This window comes from Pseudophryne corroboree, chromosome 12, assembly GCF_028390025.1.
Source record: "Pseudophryne corroboree isolate aPseCor3 chromosome 12, aPseCor3.hap2, whole genome shotgun sequence".
Classification (NCBI taxonomy): Eukaryota; Metazoa; Chordata; class Amphibia; order Anura; family Myobatrachidae; genus Pseudophryne; species Pseudophryne corroboree.
This window is the reverse complement of record NC_086455.1, coordinates 90,079,235-90,103,889: the sequence shown is the minus strand read 5'-3', so window position 1 is coordinate 90,103,889 and position 24,655 is coordinate 90,079,235. Positions and strand designations below refer to the sequence as shown.

The 24,655-nt window shown below is 45.0% G+C and overlaps 1 protein-coding gene across 7 annotated transcripts in view; it reads left to right on the top strand.

Annotated features, from left to right (window-relative positions):
• LRRC9 (leucine rich repeat containing 9) overlaps positions 1–24,655 on the top strand; it is a 667,090-nt gene that overhangs the window by 121,648 nt on the left and 520,787 nt on the right. For 6 of the 7 annotated variants that reach the window (XM_063947768.1, XM_063947765.1, XM_063947766.1 and 3 more), the window contains 2 exons: positions 4,496–4,581; positions 15,407–15,625. In XM_063947768.1, the coding sequence (XP_063803838.1) occupies positions 4,534–4,581; positions 15,407–15,625 (267 nt within the window). In that variant the 5' untranslated portion in view covers positions 4,496–4,533. Of the gene's footprint in view, positions 1–4,495; positions 4,582–15,406; positions 15,626–24,655 lie in introns of those variants that run through there. The other variant, XM_063947771.1, reaches the window with a different exon arrangement.

Genomic DNA, 24,655 nt, shown 5'->3' with positions numbered 1-24,655 from the left:
CTCAGACCTGTAAGGCCTATCGTCAGAGCGTCCAATTCTACTTCCACAACGCCCAGACCTCCTCGTTCAGGGCCCCTGTGTCTACCAGGACCTAGCCCGGCTGTCTTTGACGGCGTGGCTCTTGAAGCTTCCATCTTAAGGGCTAAAGGGTTTTCTGAGGCGGTCATTCAAACTATGTTGTGGGCCCCGAAACCGGCTTTGGCTCGGATTTACTATAGGGTCTGGCATTCTTACTTTGTTTGGTGCGCATCTAACGATTATGACGCTTCCAAGTTTAGTATAGCCAAGTTGTTGGCTTTTTTTCAGCAGGGTCTGGACTTAGGCCTGCGTCTGGCCTCCCTCAAGGTTCAAATATCTGCCTTGTCGGTGTGGTTTTAGAGAAAAATTGCGAACTTACCTGATGTGCATACCTTTACTCAGGGTGTGTTGCGTATCCAACCTCCCTATGTCCTGCCTGTGGCTCGTTAAGACTTGTCGGTGGTTTTGGAGGCGTTACAAGAGTCTCCATTTGAACCTCTTGGTTCAGCTGATCTTAAGTGGCTTTCCCTTAAGGTGGTGTTTCTGCTGGCTATTGCCTCTGCTAGAAGAGTGTCGGATTTGGGTGCCTTGTCCTGTAGTTCCCCATATCTGATATTTCACCGTGACCGGGCGGTTCTTAGGACTCGTCCCGGATACTTACCTAAGGTGGTTTCTTCGTTCCACCTTAACCAGGAGATTGTGGTTCCGGCACTTGTTTCTCCTGCTCTGTCTTCCAAAGAGAGGTCTTTGGATGTGGTACGGGCTCTCCGTATCTGTGAAGAGAACTGCTTCTATTAGGAAATCTGATTCTCTCTTTGTGCTGTTTGGATTTCACAAACGGGGCTTGCCTGCTCACAAGCAAACCTTGGCCAGATGGATTAGAATGGTGATTGCACATGCTTATGTGAGGGATGGCTCCTCGGCTCCTGCTCACATTACGGCCCATTCTACTCGGTCTGTGGGACCTTCTTGGGCGGCCCGCCGTGGTGCGACCCTTGAACATTTGTGCAAGGAGGCTACGTGGTCATCTGTGAACACGTTCATAAGGTTCTATGCCTTCGATACTGCCGCTTCCCAGGATGCTTCCTTTGGACGCAGGGTTCTTGTGCCCGCTACAGTGCGTCCCCTCCCATAAGGAACTGCTTTAGGACATCCCCTATGTCTATCCTTGTGGAGCCCAGTGTACCCCGCAGCAGAAAACGAGTTTTATGGTAAGAACTTACCTTTGTTAAAACTCTTTCTGCGAGGTAAACTGGGCTCCAAAAGGAGCCCTCCCTGACTCACTTAGCTTCTTTGGGTTGGTATGGCATTAGCTGCTGACACTTCTCCTGTCGGGAGAGTGTGGTGTATGTGGCTACTAACCGTTGTTGTCTCTTTTCCTGCTACTGCATTGGGCTGGTTAACTAAAAACTGAGCTCCTGTGCAGGGAGGCGGGGTTATAGAGGAGGCGGCGCTATGCATTCTGGAATCAGTCAAAGCTTTTCAGCCTGTTGGTGCCTCGGATCAAGATCCTACTCTACACCCCTATGTCTATCCTTGTGGAGCCCAGTGTACCTCGCAGAAAGAGTTTTAACAAAGGTAAGTTCTTACCATAAACCTCGTTTTTTCTTAAATTCATATCACAAATATAATATTAAGACGTCCTTTAAATTAGATGATAGCAGCAGTATATGAAACACCAGAGTATTTGATACACTATTATTAATACTATTTTAAATAATGTGGACAATTTCCAGCCAGCAAAGATTTAAGTTGTGTGAAATATGTCATAAATTATTGGTATTGGTATTATGTCACTATAAGGCAGGTATCCTATTAGCCATGAAAATGCTGCAATTTATCGCAGGTCAGCTGTTCATGCCTATCGCGTGAACAGTGCTGCAAAAAAAATGGCTTTTCACGGGTATGCATGCTCCTGTTTTTCAACCTATCCTATTGCAAAACTGCGAAAATAAGATTCATGCGATAATTCTAGCCAACAAATCCATTGAAACTTGTAGGGGAAAATGGGGAAATCTACTTGTACCCTCAAAAAAGCTAAACTAATATAGGGTAGCAGTAGTTCATTAGTGGCCATAATAAAAGTATTTGTAGTAGTTAAATTGGGTTAAATGGCTGCTATATGCATTTAAAAGTGAAAAACAAAAAAATAGAAAGTGCTTAGTTTAAATTTGGGTACATAAAAATGGGTAAAATATATACAGTATTTGTGTAATTTTAAGCAACTTTGGAAAAAAAACCTCCCAAAAAAGATTACTCTCAACTGCAAACATATAAACAATTGTCCCACTGATAAATCACCCCCAATATACCTGCCCCATACCTTGTACCCCAATTCCATCACTTTGTACTTTTTCACCCAAAAAGTTTCTGAACCAAATCACCACATTTTTACATTACAGTAGGGATTTTCCCCACCTTTTCAACTGCTCAGAGGTTGTGAATGCCAATTTATGGTAAAACCTATGAAGAATTATCACGGATGCACAATGAACAATTGAAAAGGGGTTTTCGTGATTTGCAATGAAGACCCTGTTTTATAGCTAATAGGATACCCCCATAAAACTCTTATCCAGTAGATTTCTGTTTGCACCAAAAAATTCAAGTGCAAAACGCATGTGAAAATACATCAGACGCAAGGCATGTGTACATTAAGATTTATATGGGGTTCACATGGAGTTGACATGGACTGGACGCATTGGCATGCGTTTGTAAATGCATTGCGTATGCAAGTGGTATAGAGCGTTTCCCTTTGTTTTCAACAACACATTCATTTTTAAGGAGTTTGAAAAGAATAAAACAGTTGCTTGTATAATAAAAATAATTTAAAAAAAATAAGGGACTGTGCCCACCCAACAAAAATCAGTCCCCATGTTAGCCTGGGTTTGTTCCCACTAAACCAGGTGGACATCAAGCGCACCTGGTATAGGGCTAACCAGCTCTAGGCTAGACAGACTAGGTTGCTTTCCACTACAGGTTGAGTATCCCTTATCCAAAATGCTTGGGACCAGAGGTATTTTGGATATCGGATTTTTCCGTATTTTGGAATAATTGCATACCATAATGAGATATCATGGTGGTGGGACCTAAATCTAAGCACATAATGCATTGATGTTTCATATACACATTATGCACACAGCCTGAAGGTCATTTAATACAATATTTTTAATAACTTTGTGTATTAAACAAAGTTTTTGTACATTGAGTCATCAAAAAACAAAGGTTTTACTATCTCACTCTCACTAAAAAAAAGTCCGTATTTAGGAATATTCCGTATTTCGGAATATTTGGATATGGGATACTCAACCTGTATTAACAGGCCATAAACATTGGGTACACCATCAGTTAGGTAACCAGTCCAAGGCTGGTCAATGCAAGGCTGATCCCTCTACGGGAAAAAAACGCTACCCATCCTATCCTCATGTGCAAAATCACTGGGTGTCTAATCCACTACCTGAGCTGTGGGGGCCATGGCACCGAGGAAATACTCTCATTCCTCACTTTATTAATAAAAAATCTTGTCTAATCTGATAACATTTTATATGTAATGTACTGGCAGTCATGAATTGTAATCCAAAGGAAATTTTCATCTGCAATTGTAATCCATGTGAAATCTCTGTTTGTAATCATGAAAAATCTGGATTTGTAATACATGGGGAAAAAACAAAACAAAAACACACAAAATAAACATCAAACTACTATAAGTCCAGCCGCAAATTCATTCTGACTTGAATTTATTGGCTGTGTGATATCCATTACCTTGATTATCAACTATGCCAGGTATTGTATATGGGGGGAGATTTATCAAAGTTTGGATAGAGATAAAGCGGAGAGAGATAAAATATCGACCAAACAGCTTCTGTTATAGGTTGTGTTTGAAATATTAGGTATGTTAGGAGATGTTTGGTTGGCATTTAACTCTCTCCACTTTATCTCTCTCCAATCTATGAAAAATGTCCCCCATAGTTTGTATCCTCTTATCGCTAAGGGTACTTTCTGGCGTTCATGTACAGGTATTGCCAAATTGGTAACATGACGTACTCTCTATGCATTTATTAAGGAGATGTTTTTATTCCAAAAAGAACTGCTCAAACACAGTGTGATGGTAAACTGTACTAGAGTATAGTCACCTGTGTTTGGTTGCGTTCTACATTCATGAAATATATGGTCGACGATAAAGAACTCTTTGGTTCTTTGTGAGGTTTAGACAACTGTTTTATGAAAAGACCATAATTTGCTCTTGACACTTCCCACATAGCTTTCAGGGAATTTCCAGCTGTTTTATGTCGTTCAAAATACTTAACGGAAAAGGAGAGCGAAAGCTTAGTCTTTTTTGTTGTTGTTTTTTTAACCGTCATACAGTACACTTGCATTTTCCTGAACATATTGCCTGCTTGTGATACTTAAATCTCTGCTGCTTCAACATATATTGTTCTGCTGTATAATGAGTTCTCTCTTTGTGCCTTCTTTTATTCAGGAACTTGGCATGACTATCGATTGCGGATGCTATGAAAAATGGTCTCTATAGACTGCTTGAACTCAGAAGAAATTATTAAAGAATTGGTAAAAATCTATGTTTTTAGTGTCATCTCCTGTACTTTGGTTAGAATAAGATAAAGGTAATTCTACATGAAAACTAAAGGCACAAATAGTTACAGGCTTTGAAAGAAGCTTTACAAAATATAAAATAAAATTGGATGTAACATTAGAGTACTTAATTAAAGTTTAATGATTCCCTGCATTTGCTTTCACTGAGAGTTGCTGTAAATAAATGCAGACATACGTAAGTGGTGAAATAGCTTTATAGTCATAATAGATCAACAAAAAGAACATATATTGTCGAAACAATAAAAGACAGTATGTTGCTTTCTTTAGTGTAACAGAACAAGAACAGTCACCAGTTTTATCATTAAAAAATGTCATTTACAAATTGCAAAAGTGCAAACCTGAAGAACATATGCATTTTATGAATACTTTATTGGGGTTTCTATAACAGAGTAGCACAAATACAGGTTGACAAAATAGAACAAGAAGTAACAGAATAAAAAACATATATAATAAGACATTCATGAGTAATATAGTAGACCAAGGAGGCTCTTGAGTAAGAAATAGCTACCTGAAGGAGAGTAAAATAAAACAGACAGGTGGGGGAACAATAAAGAGGGAACTGCATAATATCGGTGAACTAATGGCCTCTTAATTCAATTAAATGCCAGGAGTTATAGAGAAAAAAAGTTAAATAGTAAAGATCAATATAGAAAGTAGTGGGGAAGAGACATAGGAATATGCCAGGAAGTGAAAAAGGAGACATGGAGGGAAAAGAGGAGACACATAAAGTAAGTGAGCTGAGAAAGGGGGGGGGGGGGGGTTGCGTTTCGGTTGGTTTGGGGGCTGGAGGAGAGAGGGGAAGGACCAGAGAGATATTAAGTATGAGGTCTATCACTTATTCAAGTCGAGGTAGAGTCATTTTATGAAATGGGGTTGGGGCAGAGATGCTGGCGGTAGGAATAAAGTTATTCTGACCGCGGCATCCCAATGGTTAAAATCCAGAGTATGTTAACCTCCTCCCCCCTCCCCCAGCCTAAACCTAACCCTCCCCAGGGGTGCCTAAACCTAACCCCCCTCCCCGCAGCCTAACCCTAACCCTCCCCACAACAGCCTAATCCTAATTCCTCCCCCCCCCCCAACCTTTCCGCAGTTTACCTCCCCTGGCCTGGCAATAACTCATTCGGGATCCCGGCTGTCAATATGTCAGCTTCGGAATTGTGATCTCATTAGGGATGCTGGTGCCGGCATTCCGAGCAGTGTCAGGATTCCGGCGTCAGTATTTCGACTGCTGGGATCCTGACCGGATCCAATGAAATGAGGACCATGGATGCCAGATTGCATGAAACGTGTCCACTGATTTGTTTTTGGCGATATTCCATTTTGGTATATATTCCATTTAGACAACAAACCAATTCCTGTTTATACAAAAAACAATTTCCTGATAGAGTTGGAGGATTGGGCTATTTCTAAGCTTTGGCCAGCTGAAATTTAGCTGCACGAGAGATATGTGAAAGAAATTTATTTTTGTGCTTAGCTGACTGGTGGACTAGGGCACATAGGAGCAGAGGAGCCGGGGTAAGAGGGGAATCAAGGGGGTGATACAGGCAATAAGCGACTGATGTTTTGCCACCACCTTTTCCCGGGATGCGGAGGATAGGGTGGCATTGGACCAGTCTATCCCTTCTTTCTCTAACGTCCTAGTGGATGCTGGGGACTCCGTCAGGACCATGGGGATTAGCGGCTCCGCAGGAGACGGGGCACAAAAAGTAAGCTTTTAGGATCACATGGTGTGTACTGGCTCCTCCCCCTATGACCCTCCTCCAAGCCTCAGTTAGGTTTTTGTGCCCGTCCGAGCAGGGTGCAATCTAGGTGGCTCTCTTAAAGAGTTGCTTAGAAAAAGTTTTTTGGTTCTTTATTTTCAGTGAGTCCTGCTGGCAACAGGCTCACTGCTACGAGGGACTTAGGGGAGAGAAGTGAACTCACCTGCGTGCAGGATGGATTGGCTTCTTAGGCTACTGGACACCATTAGCTCCAGAGGGAGTCGGAACACAGGTCTCGCCCTGGGGTTCGTCCCGGAGCCGCGCCGCCGACCCCCCTTGCAGATGCTGAAGATTGAAGAGGTCCGGAACCAGGCGGCAGAAGACTTTCAGTCTTCATCAGGTAGCGCACAGCACTGCAGCTGTGCGCCATTGTTGTCAGCACACTTCACACAGCGGTCACGGAGGGTGCAGGGCGCGGGGGGGGGCGCCCTGGGCAGCAATGTATAATACCTGTATGGCGAAAAATACATCACATATAGCCCTTGAGGCTATATGGATGTATTTAACCCCTGCCAGATATCACAAACTCCGGAGAAGAAGCCCGCCGAAAAGGGGGCGGGGCCTATTCTCCTCAGCACACAGCGCCATTTCCCTCACAGAAATGCTGGTGGGAAGGCTCCCATGCTCTCCCCTGCACTGCACTACAGAAACAGGGTTAAAACAGAGAGGGGGGGCACTGAATTGGCGATATAAATATATATTAAATGCTATAAGGGAGGAACACTTATATAAAGGTTGTCCCTGTATAATTATAGCGTTTTGGTGTGTGCTGGCAAACTCTCCCTCTGTCTCCCCAAAGGGCTAGTGGGTCCTGTCCTCTATCAGAGCATTCCCTATGTGTGTGCTGTATGTCGGTACGTGTGTGTCGACAGGTATGAGGAAAATGTTGGTGAGGAGGCGGAGCAAATTGCCTGTAATGGTGATGTCACCGGAATGGATGCCTTATTTATGGAATTACGTGATAATGTCAACACGCTGCAAGCCGGTTGACGACATGAGACGGCCGGCGATCAAATTAGTACCTGTCCAGGCGTCTCAAACACCGTCAGGGGCTGTAAAACGCCCATTTACCTCAGTCGGTCGACACAGACCCAGACACGGACACTGATTTCAGTGTCGACGGTGAAGAAACAAACGTATTTTCCTTTAGGGCCACACGTTAAGGGCAATGAAGGAGGTGTTACATATTTCTGATACTACAAGTACCACAAAAAAGGGTATTATGTGGGATGTGAAAAAACTACCTGTAGTTTTTCCTGAATCAGATAAATTAAATGAAGTGTGTGATGATGCGTGGGTTTCCCCCGATAGAAAATTATTGGCGGTATACCCTTTCCCGCCAGAAGTTAGGGCGCGTTGGGAAACACCCCTTAGGGTGGATAAGGCGCTCACATGCTTATCAGAACAAGTGGCGGTACCATCTACAGATAGGGCCGTACTTAAGGAGCCAGCTGATAGGAGGCTGGAAAATATCCTAAAAAGTATACACACACATGCTGGTGTTATACTGCGACCAGCGATCGCCTCCGCCTGGATGTGCAGAGCTGAGGTGGCTTGGTCGGATTCCCTGACTAAAAATATTGATACCCTTGACAGGGACAGTATTTTATTGACTATAGAGCATTTAAAGGATGCATTTCTATATATGCGAGATGCGCAGAGGGATATTTGCACTCTGGCATCAAGAGTAAATGCGATGTCCATATCTGCAAAAAGATGTTTATGGACACGACAGTGGTCAGGTGATGCAGATTCCAAACGGCACAAAGATGTATTGCCGTATAAAGGGGAGGAGTTATTTGGGGTCGGTCCATGGGACCTGGTGGCCACGGCAACTGCTGGAAAATCCACCGTTTTTTACCCTAAGTCACATCTCTGCAGAAAAAGACACCGTCTTTTCAGCCTCAGTCCTTTCGTCCCTATAAGAGTCATATCTGCCCAGGGATAGAGGAAAGGGAAGAAGACTGCAGCAGGCAGCCCATTCCCAGGAACAGAAGCCCTCCACCGCTTCTACCAAGTTCTCAGCATGACGCTGAGACCGTACAGGACCCCTGGATCCTACAAGTAGTATCCAAGGGGTACAGATTGGAATGTCGAGACGTTTCCCCCTCGCAGGTTCCTGTAGTCTGCTGTACCAATGTCTCCCTCCGACAGGGAGGCAGTATTGAAAACAATTCACAAGCTGTATTCCCAGCAGGTGATAATAAAATTACCCCTCCTACAACAGGGAAAGGGGTATTATTCCACACTATATTGTGGTACTGAAGCCAGAAGGCTAGGTGAGACCTATTCTAAATCTGAAATATTTGAACACTTACAAAGGTTCAAATCCAGATGGAGTCACTCAGAGCAGTGATAGCGAACCGGGAAGAAGGGGACTATATGGTGTCCCGGGACATCAGGGATGCTTACCTCCATGTCCCAAAATTTGCCTTTCTCACCAAGGGTATCTCAGGTTCGTGGTACAGAACTGTCACTATCAGTTTCAGACGATGCCGTTGGATTGTCCAAGGCACCCCGGGTCCTTACCAAGGTGATGACCGAAATGAGGATTCGTCTTCAAAGAAAATGGACGACCTCCTGATAAGAACAAGGTCCAGAGAACAGTTGGAGGTCGGAGTAGCACTATCTCAAGTAGTTCTACGACAACACGGGTGGATTCTAAATATTCCAAAACCGCAGTTGTTCCGACGACACGTCTGCTGGTCCTAGGGATGATTCTGGACACAGTCCAGAAAAAGGTGTTTCTCCCAGAGGAGAAAGCCAGGGAGTTATCCGAGCTAATCGGGATCCTCCTAAAACCCGGAAAAGTGTCAGTGCATCATTGCACAAGAGTCCTGGTAAAAATGGTGGCTTATTACGAAGCGATTCCATTCGGCAGATTTCACGCAAGAACTCTTCAGTGGGATCTGCTGGACAAATGGTCCGGACCGCATCTTCAGATGCATCAGCGGATAACCCTATATCCAAGGACAAGGGTGTCTCTCCTGTGGTGATTACAGAGTGCTCATCTTCTAGAGGGCCGTAGATTCGGCATTCAGGATTGGATGCTGGTGACCACGGAGGCCAGCCTGAGAGGCTGGGGAGCAGTCACACAGGGAAAAAATTTCCAGGGAGTGTGATCAAGTCTGGAGAATTCTCTCCACATAAATATACTGGAGCTAAGAGCAAATTTATAATGCTCTAAACTTAGCAAGACCTCTGCTTCAAGGTCAGCCGGTATTGATCCAGTGGGATAACATCACGGCAGTCGCCCACGTAAACAGAAAGGGCGGCACAAGAAGCAGGAGGGCAGTGGCAAAACTGCAAGGATTTTTCGCTAGGCGGAAAATCATGTGATAGCACTGTCAGCAGTGTTCATTCCGGGAGTGGACGACTGGGAAGCAGACTTCCTCAGCAGGCACGACCTCCACCCAGGAGAGTGGGAACTTCATAGGGAAGTTTTCCGCATGATTGTGAACCGTTGGGAAAGACCAAAGGTGGACATGATGGCGTCCCGCCCGAACAAAAAACGGGACAGGTATTGCGCCAGGTCACGAGACCTTCAGGCGATAGCTGTGGATGTCCTGGTAACACCGTGGGTGTAACAGTCGGTGTATGTGTTCCCTCCTCTGCTTCTCATAACCAAGGTATTGAGAATTATAAGACGTAGAGGAGTAAGAACTATACTCGTGGCTCCGGATTGGCCAAGAGGGACTTGGTACCCGGAACTTCAAGAAATGCTCACAGAGGACTAATGGCCTCAGGAGCTAAGAAGGGACTTGCTTCAGCAAGTACCATGTCTGTTCCAAGACTTACCGCGGCTGCGTTTGACGGCATGGCGGTTGAACGCCGGATTCTAAGGGAAAAGTCATTCCGGAAGAGGTCATACCTACCCTGGTCAAAGCCAGGAAGGAGGTGACCGCACAACGTTATCACCACATGTGGTGAAAATATGTTGCGTGGGTGAGGCCAGGAAGGCCCCACGAAGAAATTTCAACTAGGTCGATTTCTGCACTTCCTGAAAACAGGAGTGTCTATGAGCCTCAAATTGGGGTCCATTAAGGTTCAAGTTTCGGCCCTGTAGATTTTCTTCCAGAAAGAATTGGCTTCAGTTCCTGAAGTCCAGACATTTGTCAAGGGAGTATTGCATATACAGCCCCTTTTGTGCCTCCAGTGGCACCGTGGGATCTCAAAGTAGTGTTGGGATTCCTCAAATCATATTGGTTTGAACCGCTCAAATCTGTGGATTTGAAATATCTCACATGGAAAGTGACCATGCTGTTGGCCCTGGCCTCGGCCAGGCGATTGTCAGAATTGGCGGCTTTGTCTTACAAAAGCCCATATTTGATTTTCCATTCGGACGGGGCAGAACTGGGACTCGTCCCCAGTTTCTTCCTAAGGTGGTGTCAGCGTTTCACCTGAAACAACCTATTGTGGTGCCTGCGGCTACTAGGGACTTTGAGGACTCCAAGTTGCTAGACGTTGTCAGGGCCCTGAAAATATATATATATATATATATATATATATATATATATATATATATAATTCCAGGACGGCTGGAGTCAGAAAGTCTGACTTGCTGTTTATATTGTATGCACCCAAAAAGCTGGGTGCTCCTGCTTCTAAGCAGACTATTGCTCGTTGGATTTGTAGTACAATTCAACTTGCACATTCTGTGGCAGGCCTGCCACAGCCAAAATCTGTAAATGCCCATTCCACAAGGAAGGTGGGCTCATCTTGGGCGGCTGCCCGAGGGGTCTCGGCTTTACAACTTTGCCGAGCAGCTACGTGGTCAGGCGGGAACACGTTTGTAAAATTCTACAAATTTGATATCCTGGCTGAGGAGGACCTGGAGTTCTCTCATTCGGTGCTGCAGAGTCATCCCCACTCTCCCGCCCGTTTGGGAGCTTTGGTATAATCCCCATGGTCCTGACGGAGTCCCCAGCATCCACTAGGACGTTAGAGAAAATAAGATTTTACTTACCGATAAATCTATTTCTCATAGTCCGTAGTGGATGCTGGGCGCCCATCCCAAGTGCGGATTGTCTGCATTACTTGTACATAATTATTGTTACAAAAATCGGGTTATTATTGTTGTGGGCCATCTTTTCAGAGGCTCCTTCGTTGTTATCATACTGTTAACTGGGTTCAAATCACAGGTTGTACGGTGTGATTGGTGTGGCTGGTATGAGTCTTACCCGGGATTCAAGATCCTTCCTTATTGTGTACGCTCGTCCGGGCACAGTACCTAACTGAGGCTTGGAGGAGGGTCATAGGGGGAGGAGCCAGTACACACCATGTGATCCTAAAAGCTTACTTTTTGTGCCCTGTCTCCTGCGGAGCCGCTAATCCCCATGGTCCTGACGGAGTCCCCAGCATCCACTACGGACTATGAGAAATAGATTTATCGGTAAGTAAAATCTTATTTTCTTCTTGGACGGTGTCGTTGCTCTAGGTCCAATTCTAGACCAGAAGCTGTGTTTTTTTTTCTCCAACTTATTTCTTGTTCAGAAGCCAAACCGCTCATTCCAGCTGATATTGAAGGTTGTGTGTGGATCATTTTCAAAAAGACTCTCCCCGATTAGTGATCCACAGCATGGAGACAAACGACTTTTTGACATTAATGGATGTCAGTAAAACTTATATCCACATTTTTTGTTTTAGGTAGGTCATCATTCTCTTCTCCATTTTGTATTCCAAGCCCTATCATTTGGTATAGCAAAAACTTTGCAAATTTTCACCAACATCATGACAGTAATGTATCATGATTATACCTTATTTACATAATCTCTTTGTGAAGGTCGATTCAGCTTCACAGTTATAAAGGCACCTAGATCACATGGTTCAATACTTCAGGATTGCTGCTGGATCCTAACCTTCGTGAAACCTCATCTAATATCTTGTCAGTGCAAACCCTACAGAACTTGATCACAATGTTACTGTCAATGCCTAGTTCATTGTTCTTGTTGGGCACCGTGGTCACTGCCTTCAAGACCATTCAGTACGCCATTTTCCACTAAGGGGAAAAACAGTTAAAAATTCTCTGAAATTAGACAAGATGCTCTGCATCCCTCTCCTCTCAGTTTCTCATTGTCTCATACAGCAATCTTTCCATTGGTGTCTGTTTTACAATCATCGCCATGGATGAGTCAACGTCCCGCCAACGTGGGTAATTTTGACCACTGTCAAAAGTCTCCTACCATGGGGTACTGTGACATTACATCTTTGGCTCAAAAGCCCTTGGTCACCGTCGAAAACAGGTCTGTCGATCAATGCACTCAAGCTCAGAGCCATCTTTTTAGCTTTCCTGGAAGTTTTGTACAGGATCTAGGGACCTGCTGACTTTCACAGTGGGATGCCATGACAGATCAGTGGATTTTTCTTCTAGCGTATTTATTTCCACTGATCCCAATGTTGCCTCAGGTACGTAAGGGCATTAGGGTTCAAGGGGTGACGGTAACCCTAGTGGCTCTAGACTGGCCACACACGTCATCATGCGATGACATTCTCAAAATGCCAGTGGGTTCCAGGTGTCACCTTCCACTTCACCCAGTCAACTGCTCGTTTCTACAAGAGGACCTTCCTCCGTTTACTTTAATTGCCTGTTTTTTTAAACAAAGGTTTTTCTTTTTCGATAGTCCATACTGTGCTGCGAGATTGAAACCTGTTTGTCACCCAATTACCACAACGCATGGAAACTCTACATCTTGTGGTGTGAATTACCTCCAAGATTTGTCTCTCTCAATTCTTAGCCTTCCTTCAGGGGGGATTAATGGCTAGTTTAAGGATTCATTCTTTGAAAGTACAAATTTCATCCCTGTCAGTTTAATTTCCAGCTGTGTTTGGCCCCTTTTTCCAGAGGTTTGAACCTTTTTACAGGGCATGGTCCACATTCAACCACCGTCTTTTCCACCAGTAGCAGCAGGGGATTTTAATATGGTCCTAACTGCTCTCCAACAAGCTTTATCATCAAAAGTTTTTTCAGTTCATACTTGAAAGCTAGTCTTCCTTATGGCTATTGCATCAACACGGGGTGTTTGTGAGTTAGGGGGTTTGCCTTGCAAGCTGCCTTTTCTCGTTTTCCATGATAACAGTGCGGTTCTCCATGTGGTTCCTATGTTCCAGCAAAAGCTGTTTTGCCTTTTCACTTTAAACCAGGACATTGTCTTCCCGGTTTTTACTCCTTCTGACTCTTCCCATGACCGGGATAATCTGGTTCTAATAGAAGTGGTTTGAGCTTTGCAGATTTACTTGGACAGAGCTTCTTCTATCCGCTGCTTGGATTCTCTGCTTGTTCTTTACAATGCACATACACGTAGTTGGTTAGCTACAAAGCAGACCATTGCATGTTAAATCCGCTCTGTCATCACTCGAGTCATTTTAGTGCAGGGTGACTGATACACCACAGATGTCAGTGCTTTCCATTAGGGAAGTTGCGGCCTCTTGGGCAGTACAACACGGGGGTTTTGTCGGAACAGGTCTGTTGTGCGGCTACCTGGTCCTCTATCCACAGATTTACTCATTTTCAAGTTTTTGCCTCCGTCCGTGCCCACTACGGGTGTACAGTTCTCCGGTCAGGCAGTCTGAGTGTTCCCTCCCCTGGAGGCGGTTGTTGAACATCCCATGGTCCAGTGTCCTCCAGCCTTTCTGCAAAAGAAAATAGGATTTTTGGTCACTTACCATTGAATCCTTTTCTCTTGCGCAGTCTGGGGGATACTACGTTCCCTCCCTCATGCTCAGTCGTGCGAGGTGTTGCTTCATGACTGTCTTTTCCCTACTGGTCTGTTTGTTTGATTGTTCTAACAGTTTCACTAGGTTACTGCTACTCCTTTCTGGACTCTTTTTTTTTATTTTTTTTTTAAAGAAGTACTGGAATCCTGGGGAAGCAGGGGGTAAGAAGCTCGGGTTTAAAGCTACAGTTTCCAGTGTCCCCCAGCCTGCTTAAGAGAAAAGGATTCAACTGTAAATGACCAAAAATCCTATTTTTGTATTTGTTAATGGAAAGAGTAAGAGTTGCACACATTTAGGGCATTTGTAGCTAAGTGTGGATCAGTTTTACACTAGAGAGGAGATGAGATTTTATTTTGCAGACTGGGTTTGTTCAGTAACATAAAGGTGAAGAGAGGAATATTCAGTGGGATATTTCCTGCTGCGCAAGAGGTCAAACATCTTTAAATCCACTTGGGAGACAAGTTAACACACTTGAGTACATAAAGAACCATTGCGGGACCACAGATTTTACAGTACATGAATGACCCTATAAAATCTTACCTATGAAGTGTGTCGAAGCAAAACTATTAGAATACATTTCTGATTTATTTAGCAGTATAGTTAACTAAGGCTGGGTACACACTACAGTATGTGATATATCATTCGTACAGCCAAGGAACAATATGTCGTTGACTCGTGTAAATGCCTGATATGTATGTGAACGAGGTCGTTCATAGACACATCATGTCGATTGTTCAGCATGGCAGATGCCGATATATCTTGCAAACATATCGATGCATCTGCCTGTGTATACAAGCTACCGACTGACCCATATGCCAGCCACAGGAACTGCCGACAATGATGTCATTCTTGGTTCATGTGGCAGCAAGGCATGTTTGGGTGACCGATTGGTAAGTGTGTATGCACAATTCTTTAGTGCAGAACACTAACTAAATCGTTGGGCGGCCCATGACGCGGCAAGCCAATCCATCGTTTCGGTGTGTACCCAGCATAACAATGGGTAAGATAGTAATATGTAAATGTGATATACTGTAGCTTTCAAGGTAATAATTGATAATTATTACATTTGATGTAAACAAAGGCATAAAGCATGGCGTCATAGGAAATAGCTATAATGCCATACACCTTAGTGAACATACACAGTTCTGTGGAAGAATTACCTGATGATGCTATGTTTTTTTGTACTGGAGAAGTAAGTGCTAATGTTACTTATTTTCGAAGGGCACAAAATGAATCTTTCAATAAGAATGAGTGTTATTGCGTAGACCACTGATTATAACTTGCAACGATTGTGCTTTGCTTTGCAGTGCATGTGTAACGGTGTCAATTATGAGAAGATTAAAAAAGAAGGACCAGCAACAAAAACACTTGAAATGTTTTTCTCTGGTTACCCTAAAATGGTGGGGCTCGCTTACTTCCCGAATCTTATCAACCTGACATTGATTGGACAAAATCTAGAAAGTATTAGTGGCCTACAATCCTGTCTGTTACTCCAAGAACTGTGGATTTCCGAGTGTCAATTAACAGTAAGTTTCTCTCTACCAGTTGCCTTTAGATGGGTATTACAAGTTACCATGATTTTGTGATATGAGAGGATTATATAAAATGCAAAAATAAGAAAAGGCAGCTATAAATGTAAACAATAAATGGAATGGGATGCATTCAATATACTGGCTGTCGGTATCCCGGCGCTCAGCATACCAGCGTCTGTATCCCGACCACCAGGATACCGGCACCTATTCTCCCTTTTGGGGTGTCCATGACACACATGGAGGGAGAATAAATAGCGTGGCGTGCCCGTAGCGTGGCGCTTTTGCGCTCAGCCCACTCCCATCATTCCGGCATCCTGTGGTCGGGATTCTGACCGCTGGGATGACGGACGCCAGTATATCGATACCACCCCAAATGAAATATAGATATATCCTGGTCTGGCCCAGCAAGAGAGAGAGAGAGACAGGGTAACCCATAACAGATCATTCCAGCAGACCAGTGGGCAGGGAGCAAGTTGTATTTTAACTTCCTCCACTTCTACACATGTTGAAGAATTGAAGAGTTGAAGAATTGAATTGAAGATTTCAATTGAATTGAATGTGAAAAAAATACAAAATAAGCAGTAGCACATTTACTTAATATTTCTATATAGAGTAGTAGAGGCATGCTGAGTCTTCCAATGAGGTGAAATCTTAGTGTTAATTTTAGATAGCCACCCAGAGCCAGATATCCATTAGGCAACCTAGACTTCTGCCTAAGGCCCAATGACTGTGGAAGGGCCCCCATTACTGTATCCCATTTTTTAAGTGTGTTTTTTTAAACGAATGTTAAAGAAGAAAACTAGGATTTTCTCATGGGGTCTTAATCGGGTTCTGAGCTACTATAAGAGTATGATACCGTCTTCTAAAGAAAAGTAGCTCTCATAACACTACTAAGGACAGTTGGGAACATACAAGTTGCTACATGTTTCAGTTGGGTGTTGTATCACTTGACGGCAGTCATCAGGTCGATATGAGAATGTCGACAGGGTCACTGTTGACATGCGACATGTTTACATACTTGGCATGTTGAGTGACCATGTTGACAGTGATCATGTCTACCTGGTTGATATGTCGACATGATGAACTGTTGACAAAAAGTCCCTTGTGGTCTAGTGAGTTCTTTCCTTCTCCTGGTGGCAGTGGCGATTCCAGTGTCATCTTCTGGGTTTTGGCTGCCATGTGACAGTCACTTCTGGCACAGACCTCTGATGCAGCAGCATTCCGGTGAGTATTTTTCCCCCTAGACCTGCCCATAGTGCCTAACCCCCCCCCCCCCCCCAGAGCCTAACCATAACCTCCACCTGTAGCCTTACCATAACCCTCTCGTGTCACCTAACCCTAACCTTCGGCATCCTGGAACTGTTGCCATTTCACATGTTGACTTTGTGAACCAGAAAAAGGGGGGAGCCTGGACTGCACACCCCATTGCTAAAGATATTAGGAGGTGCTATAATGCTGAGGCTTCTAATACTATGCTGGATGAAGAGAAATGCTGATGCACACTACTAGCACCAAGAACACTGATAGTAAAAATAACTTGGATAAACCCTCACAATTAACATGGATTATACTTGAAGTTCTTAGCACACATTAGCGGACATATATGGGCCCACGTATTGTGACCAGGAGATTTCTAACATGGGTCCCTAACATCTTTAATACTATCACATTATATTAATTTATCTAGGTCTTACCTTCAAATAAAGCCAATATTAATGTGTGATCTGAAATGTAAGAACCTTTGCTTATTAAAATGGGATGTAGTTGCCGGTATTATATATAATACCGGCACCTATATCCTGCCCCCTCACAGTGCCGACTAACAGGGACTATTCCCACTCGTGGGTGTCCACGACACCCATAGAGTGGAAATAGCTCGCCACTGAGCCCGCAAGGGGCTTCATTGCACTCGCCCCCCCTGACGGCCATCTCAATGAGTGGATTCCGGCGTCTGTATGGCGACCGTCGGTCTCCCGATATCAACCGATTAAAACACCTGAGGGTAAATGGGAGGGGTGCCAATGCCAGTGCGAAGGAGCCTCACCTTCAAATGTACAATATATACAAACATAGAGGAAAAGGGGGCATCTGGACTGCTGAGGCTTCTAATACTATGCTAGAGGAAGAGAGATGCAGATGCACACTACTAGCAGTAAGAACACTAATAGTAGAAATAATTTCGAAAAACCCCCTACAATTAACATGGAGTATAAGTGAAGTTCTTAGCACACATTTGTGCAAATTTGTGGACCCATGTACCGTGACCAGGAGACTTAATTACATGGGTCCCTAACATCTCTAATACTATCATATTATATACATTTCTCTTTCGTCCTAGAGGATGCTGGGGTCCACATTAGTACCATGGGGTATAGACAGGTCCCTTGGGAGCCGTGGGCACTTTAAGAGTTTGAGAGTGTGGGCTGGCTCCTCCCTCTATGCCACTCCCACCAGACTCAGTTTAGAAAATGTGCCCGGTGGAGTCAGTCACAGCTAGGGGAGCTCCTAGGGGCTTTTCTAGTTTTATTATTTTTTAACAGCTGTTAGGTACAGGAAGGCTGCTGGCAACAGCCTCCCTGCTTCATGGGACTTAGGGGGAAGTAAGATCCAACCCTTGAGGTTAATGGTTCCTATCTCCGCTGACAGGACACTGAGCTCCTGAGGGTGTTTATCGCAAGCCCCCGAGGCGACCGCTCGCTCCTGCAGCACTGCCGCCACCTCCTAACAGAGCCAGAAGATGCGGTGGTGATTTATGACGCCGGCACCCCGGTAAGCGGAGCACCAGCGGGAATGGCGACACAAAGGTGGGAGTGCAGCGCTGATGCTGCGCTCCGGAGGGCTCAGAGGTACAATTGTGTGGCGCTGTGAGGGGCGCCCTGGGACAGCGCAATACCCTAACACTGGTCACTGAGCTAACGGGGTAATCCCACGGTTAGCAACACACACACCTCAGACCAGTATTAAGGTTACTCAGTCAGCGCCAGGCATTTATCATAACAACTGCCTACTGGGGCGCTGTGTGTGCTGGCTCCTTATACTCTGTCTCTCTGAAGGTACTTGGGGGAAACTATGTCTGACATTTTCCTGTGTGTGTGTATGTTATATATCTCACATTACCATGTCTAGGGACTCTGTGGGCCAGATGTACTAAGCCTGAAAAGTGATAAATATCACAGTGATAAAGTACCAGCCAATCGGCTCCTAACTGTCTTTTTTCAAACACACCCTGTAACATGGCAGTTAGGAGCCGATTGGCTGGTGCTTTATCACAGTGATATTTATCACTTTTCAGGCTTAGTACATCTCCCCCTGTATCTTGTGCTGCAGAGTGTGTGTCCTCTTCAGAGTCTATTCCATGTACTCAGGAATGCAATCTACTGTCTCAGCCTTCTGAATCCGAACACGCATGGGTGGCTTCTATTAAGGGAATGATATCCCAGATTTCATCTAGGATAGCTAATAATGAGACTGAAACACAGGTTTTGAAAAGATCTGTAGAGGTTTTGTCATATTCTGCTCCCACTACCTCATCCAAAACCCCCGATATATACCCTAAAAAGCGTGCTCTTGCCCAAATAATGCAAGTAGACACGGATAACGACTCTGATGCAGGAGGCGGTGAGGGGGATATACTGGGGGGGGTGAGGCATCCCTTGCTAAGGGGGTGCAACTCATGATTGAGGCTATAAGGGACATCTTACACATTACTGATAAGGTACCTGAGCAGGTAGAGGAGGCTTATTTTATTGACAATAAGAAATCCTCCCTTACATTCCCTGCATCTAAGGAATTAAACACATTGTTTGAAAAATCATGGAAAAACCCAGAGAAAAAGTTCCAGATCCCTAAAAGGGTTCTCATTGCTTTTCCTTTCCCTGAGGAGGATAGGAAAAAGTGGGAAATCCTGCCGGTAGTAAACGCTTCTGTTTCTATGTTGTCTAAAAAAGTGTTTTTTTTACTGTCCCTGGGTCCACCGCTTTAAAAGAGCCGACCGACCGCAAGATTGAGACTACACTCAAATCTTTATACACCGCAAATGGCATTGCTTTAAGACCCACTATTGCTTGTGCATGGATTTCTAAAGCCATAGTAAAGTGGTCAGGCACTTTACTAGAGGAGTTAGATTCTATGGATAGAAGTGACATTGAATTGTTTTTACGTCACATACAGGATTCTGCAGGTTTCATGGTGGAAGCCATGAAAAACCTTGGACATCTGAACGCAAGGACTTCTTCAATGGCTGTCTCGGCACGCAGAGGACTCTGGCTGTGCCAATGGTCTGCGAATGCGGAATCCAAGAAGAGTGTGGAGAACCTACCCTTCACAGGTCAGGCCCTGTTTGGGGAAGCGTTAGATGCGTGTATCTACACCACCGACTAGGAAATCATATCCTACGTCTGCAATGCAGTCCTTTCGGACCGGTAAAGTTAAAAAGTCCAAATCCACTTCCTGTTTGGTGCTGCATGGAGTAGCAGCTCCCTGAGCCAGCTCCAGTGCCAGCCACCTATCTACCCTGCTACACGCTGTTTCCAGGCGTCTAAACACCCCCTTACAGCACCCCATACCTGCCTCAGGTTGCCCCCCCTGTGTATGGATCGCTTCCTGGCCGGGATGCCGGGGAAATCAGCCCGTTCGCGGCACGATCCTGATCGCGAGTCCACATCCAAAATGGCACCTGCCATTCAACCTGATGCCGGGGACCCTGCCTCTGGACCACAAGCTGACGGACCTGCTTCAAAAAGGTCAGGTAAACAGCCTCCCAACGCTGAGTAGCCCCCTAACCTCCCTCTGTCCTACCAAGATATAGTTAAAGCAGTGAGAGAAGACAGTGCAGCCCCTGCTCCAGGAACAAGCACAAACACATCCTGCAGCTTTGCAACAAGCAGTTACTGATATAAAGAGTCAGTGTAAACAACTTGCTAAACGTATCTCTCATGTTGAACACACTGCTGCGGAAAATTTCCAAGCTATAGCTGACATGAAGGAGGGAATGATCAAGTTACATGATTCTGATGCAATGGTGAGGGCGAAGTTGGACGATTTCGAGAACAGATTAAAGCGAAACAACCTCCGTCTGATTGGCCTTCCGGAAGCCATCAAAGGAGCCGCGTTGTATGACTTTCTGCATAATACCCTGCCTGATTTATTGGGGATACCTGACATTTGTTCTGATTTAGTTGTGGAAAGGGCCCACAGGATGGGTCCTGCGCGTATGTCTGCCTCTGCTAGACCCAGACCGGTGCTGTTTCAATGCCTCAACTTCTTACACAAAGAAGCCCTGTGGTCTGCATCACGCAAGAAGAAGGATTTCATTTGGGAAGAATCTCGGCTTTTAGTGTTCCAAGACTGTTCCCCTGAGCTTACCAGGCTGTGTAAAGCTTTTTCCCCTACCTGTTCTAAATTGGCCCAAGCGGGGCGTAAGTTCGCCTTGCTGTACCCGGCGAGATTGCGGGTATTTGAAGGTGCCTCATTTAAAGATTTCACAGTTCCTGAGGATGCAGAGGCATATATCTCCGAAGTAAATCGTTCCGAGAATGAGGCTGACTGACTATGTTGACCCAGGAATTTCATGGATAATGTGTAATTTTCCAATTTACACGTGATAGCTGATCGTTTCTGCAGTGCCCTTGTCATTTTATTTTTCCCTAATGTTTTGGATGTGGTCTTGCAGTCATGTACACCTTGTCTGACTCTGGACATGTCTTCGGACAGGGGCAGTCTCCGTACTGTTCTCTCCTTTCCTGTGGGCATATATTTATGTTTGGGTAACCAGTACTCCCTTTTTTGATTATGATAGGTTGTGGTGGCTAGGAGTGAGTACCTCCATGCTGCATAGTGCAAGGCCTTCCTTGCCTTCCAGTGAAGTCTCTTGAAGAGATAATTCATAGTTTTCCAAGCAAGGAATTCTCTGAAACTGTGTTTTTTGTTTTGTTTTACTGTTAATATGTTTATGTGTTGTTTTGGTGTGGCTGGGTATGTCTGGTTGTCTTGTGTCCCCCCTCCCCCTTCCTCAGGTTCCCCCCAGTATTTCCTTACTTTTCTGTTCACGAATTGATATTATTATTACACTGTTTTATATATTGTCTGTCTGTCTTTCCCAATATAAGACGGATTTATGGCTAATCTTAAAGTAGCGACCTGGAACGTCGGTGGTATATACTCACCGATCAAAAGAAAAAAATGTCTTATGTACCTGAATAAATTGAAGCTAGATTTTGTACTCTTGCAGGAAACTGATCTCCTCTCCCCCCGAAGCCCAAAAATTGGGTACTTTAGGCTGGCGTGTTCTTTCTGATGCCCCCTATTCCACAAAAGCGTGAGAGAGGTGTTATGATTCTAGCCAGATCCCGACTCCCGATCCAGATAATAACATCTGTCCCAGACCCAGAAGGCCGGTTTATAGTACTGGAAATTGATGTTTATAATATGAGATATGTTTTCTGTGCTGTTTATGCCCCCAATAAACACTCTAAACAATTTATCCGCCTACTCATTTCAAAACTTCTCCCGTATTCATCTATGCCGTTAATTATAGGCGGGGATTTCAATATGATATCCTCGAAAATACTGGATACTAATTCTTCCACACACTCGAGATCCCCCCCCAAGCTTGGTATTCCATATATAATGCAACAATTGAAGACTACTGATATGTGGAGATTCTTTCACCCTACGGAGAAGGAATTTACATGTCTCTCTGCCGCTCATCATACATTGTCACGTATAGACTTCCTCCTATTGTCTGATTCTTTAATCCCCAGTTCGGTGCAGACTAGTATAGTACCTATGGCCATCTCTGATCATTTTTTGGTTTGGGTGGAATTTTCTACTTGTCTGGATGTGAGTGCTTTTAGGAGGTGGCGATTTCCTACTGATTTTGCCTCCTCTGTTTCCTTTAGGGAACAATTGATAGTGTTTTGGGAGGACTTTCAAAAGGAAAATTCTGACATGGCTCTGACCCACAACTTTTTTGGCAGGCCGCAAAAGCTGTTCTTCGAGGTCGTATAATAGAACTTGTATCTCGCCGCAAAAAGCAGTTTGCTGCCACTTTTAAATTAGCCCAACAGACATTGACTGAGACTTATACTACTTTTAAGACGAAACCCACATTATCCTTCAGACGTGTGTACCTTGCAGCTAAAACCCACTTTGAGGCCACTTTAAAAACCTTAGGAGATAGACATGCCTTCCATAAAAATCATAGGTTTCACCGTTTTGGAAATAAAACAGGACGACTGTTATCAAATTTATTAAAGGGAGTTTCTGCTGCCGGGTACACTGGGCTCCACAAGGATTGGACAATGGGGTGTAGAGTAGGATCTTGATCCGAGGCACCAACAGGCTCAAAGCTTTGACTGTTCCCAGAATGCACAGCGGCGCCTCCTCTATAACCCCGACTCCCTGCACAGGAGCTCAGTTTTTTTTTTGTAAGTTGGTGCTGCAGTAAGCAGGCACTGAACAAAGGGGCTGCTCCAGGCAGCCCCAAGAAAAGCTTTTTATGAGGTAAAAAGTGAAGACGTCAAGGGCAGCAGCGGTGGTAAATGTCTTGTGACATTCACTGCTGCAGCTCCAGCTCTCCCCAGCAGTGCTGTACACTCCTGAGCCCTGGTTGCTGGGTACCTACAGCGGGGGCTCCGGTTTTCTTCACGTTAGACACACACGGCTGGGGCTCTCCAGGATCGCGTGGCTGCGCTTCGGGAGGTGGTAAGTGGGTCCCGCTTGCGGGACCCTGTCTTTATCGTGATCCGGCGAGGTCAGTGGGAGGCGGGCTGCGCGCGCTGGCGGTGGACACTGTGGATACAGGCGATCCCACTAGATCACCAGGGCATGGGCGCAGGTCAGGTTTTCTCTCTAAACCAATTCTTATATCGCCCACAGTACCCGGTGGTTTTGCCAGCAGAGGGGATAAGGCTTAGACCTGAAGCCCCTCCCCCAGCCCCAGGGCGCCATTTCTAGCAAGTGTTTCCGCCCTGGAGCTGCATCTCTGTCTTTTCCTCACTCCCTGTCAGTGTCTGCGGCGCCATTATTCCTCAGCTCACTGTTCCTGGGACTGCTTGGGCAAATCCTCCTATGTAAAGCCGCCTGGTTGTCAGTGCTGTGACTTTACATGACACTTAAGTATTCTACCTGCCTTTTTTAGTCAGTGTTGGTAAGAAAGAGTGCATTTAGTCAGGGTTTTCTAGTACAATTACCCTGTGATATACATCCAGTTCTTACTGTGTTCTGTTTTATCATTTGTTATATAGCTGTGTAAGCTACTCCAGTGCAGTATTATTGTCAGTAATAACCTCTGCATTGTACAAACTGTGACTATCTGTGTGTGCATTTGATAGCTGAGTGGTGTCCATTTCGTGTCTTTCACTCAACCTGCTATCCCTATATTCTATAACCTGAGGGGGCTTGGTGCGTCAGGTTTTATCTAATATAGGTTTTTTCACAAAGATATACTGTATTACATATTTTTCTCTGTGATTTAGTCACCATATCTCTCCTTTATCTCTGCTAGTGCTGACTACACTGTGCAGGGGTTTGGGTTTAGAGATATAGTGCTGCTGATAATTGTACTGTTACCTCATACTGCAAGTTATATCATGTCTGCTTCTGAGGGTAACGGTTCTGGAGCTGAACACACTGCCGGTGTTGCTGAAGCCACAGACCCATATGAGGAGAATATAGCAGCTGTGGGCTCTGGTTCTGGGGGCTCCTTGCCCCCCAGTGGGACTGTGGCAACGGAGGCACATACTGACCCACCGTGGGCCGTTTTTTTCACGCTTCTGCATACGCTAGTTCATAAACTAACACCCCCTATGGGACCCCCAATGCCGGTACAACCGTATGTGGTCCCTGCAGCTAACCCGCCGTGGGCGGACGACTTATCTGCTCAGTTAAAGAAGTTGAACCAGTCCCTGACTACTAAAAAGTCTGACCATTGCTCGCCTAAGTCCAAGGGGTCCTCTTGTCTCCTCACAATCCACTGCTGTCACTGACACCTCGTCTGATGAAGACGGCACGTATACTGACCCC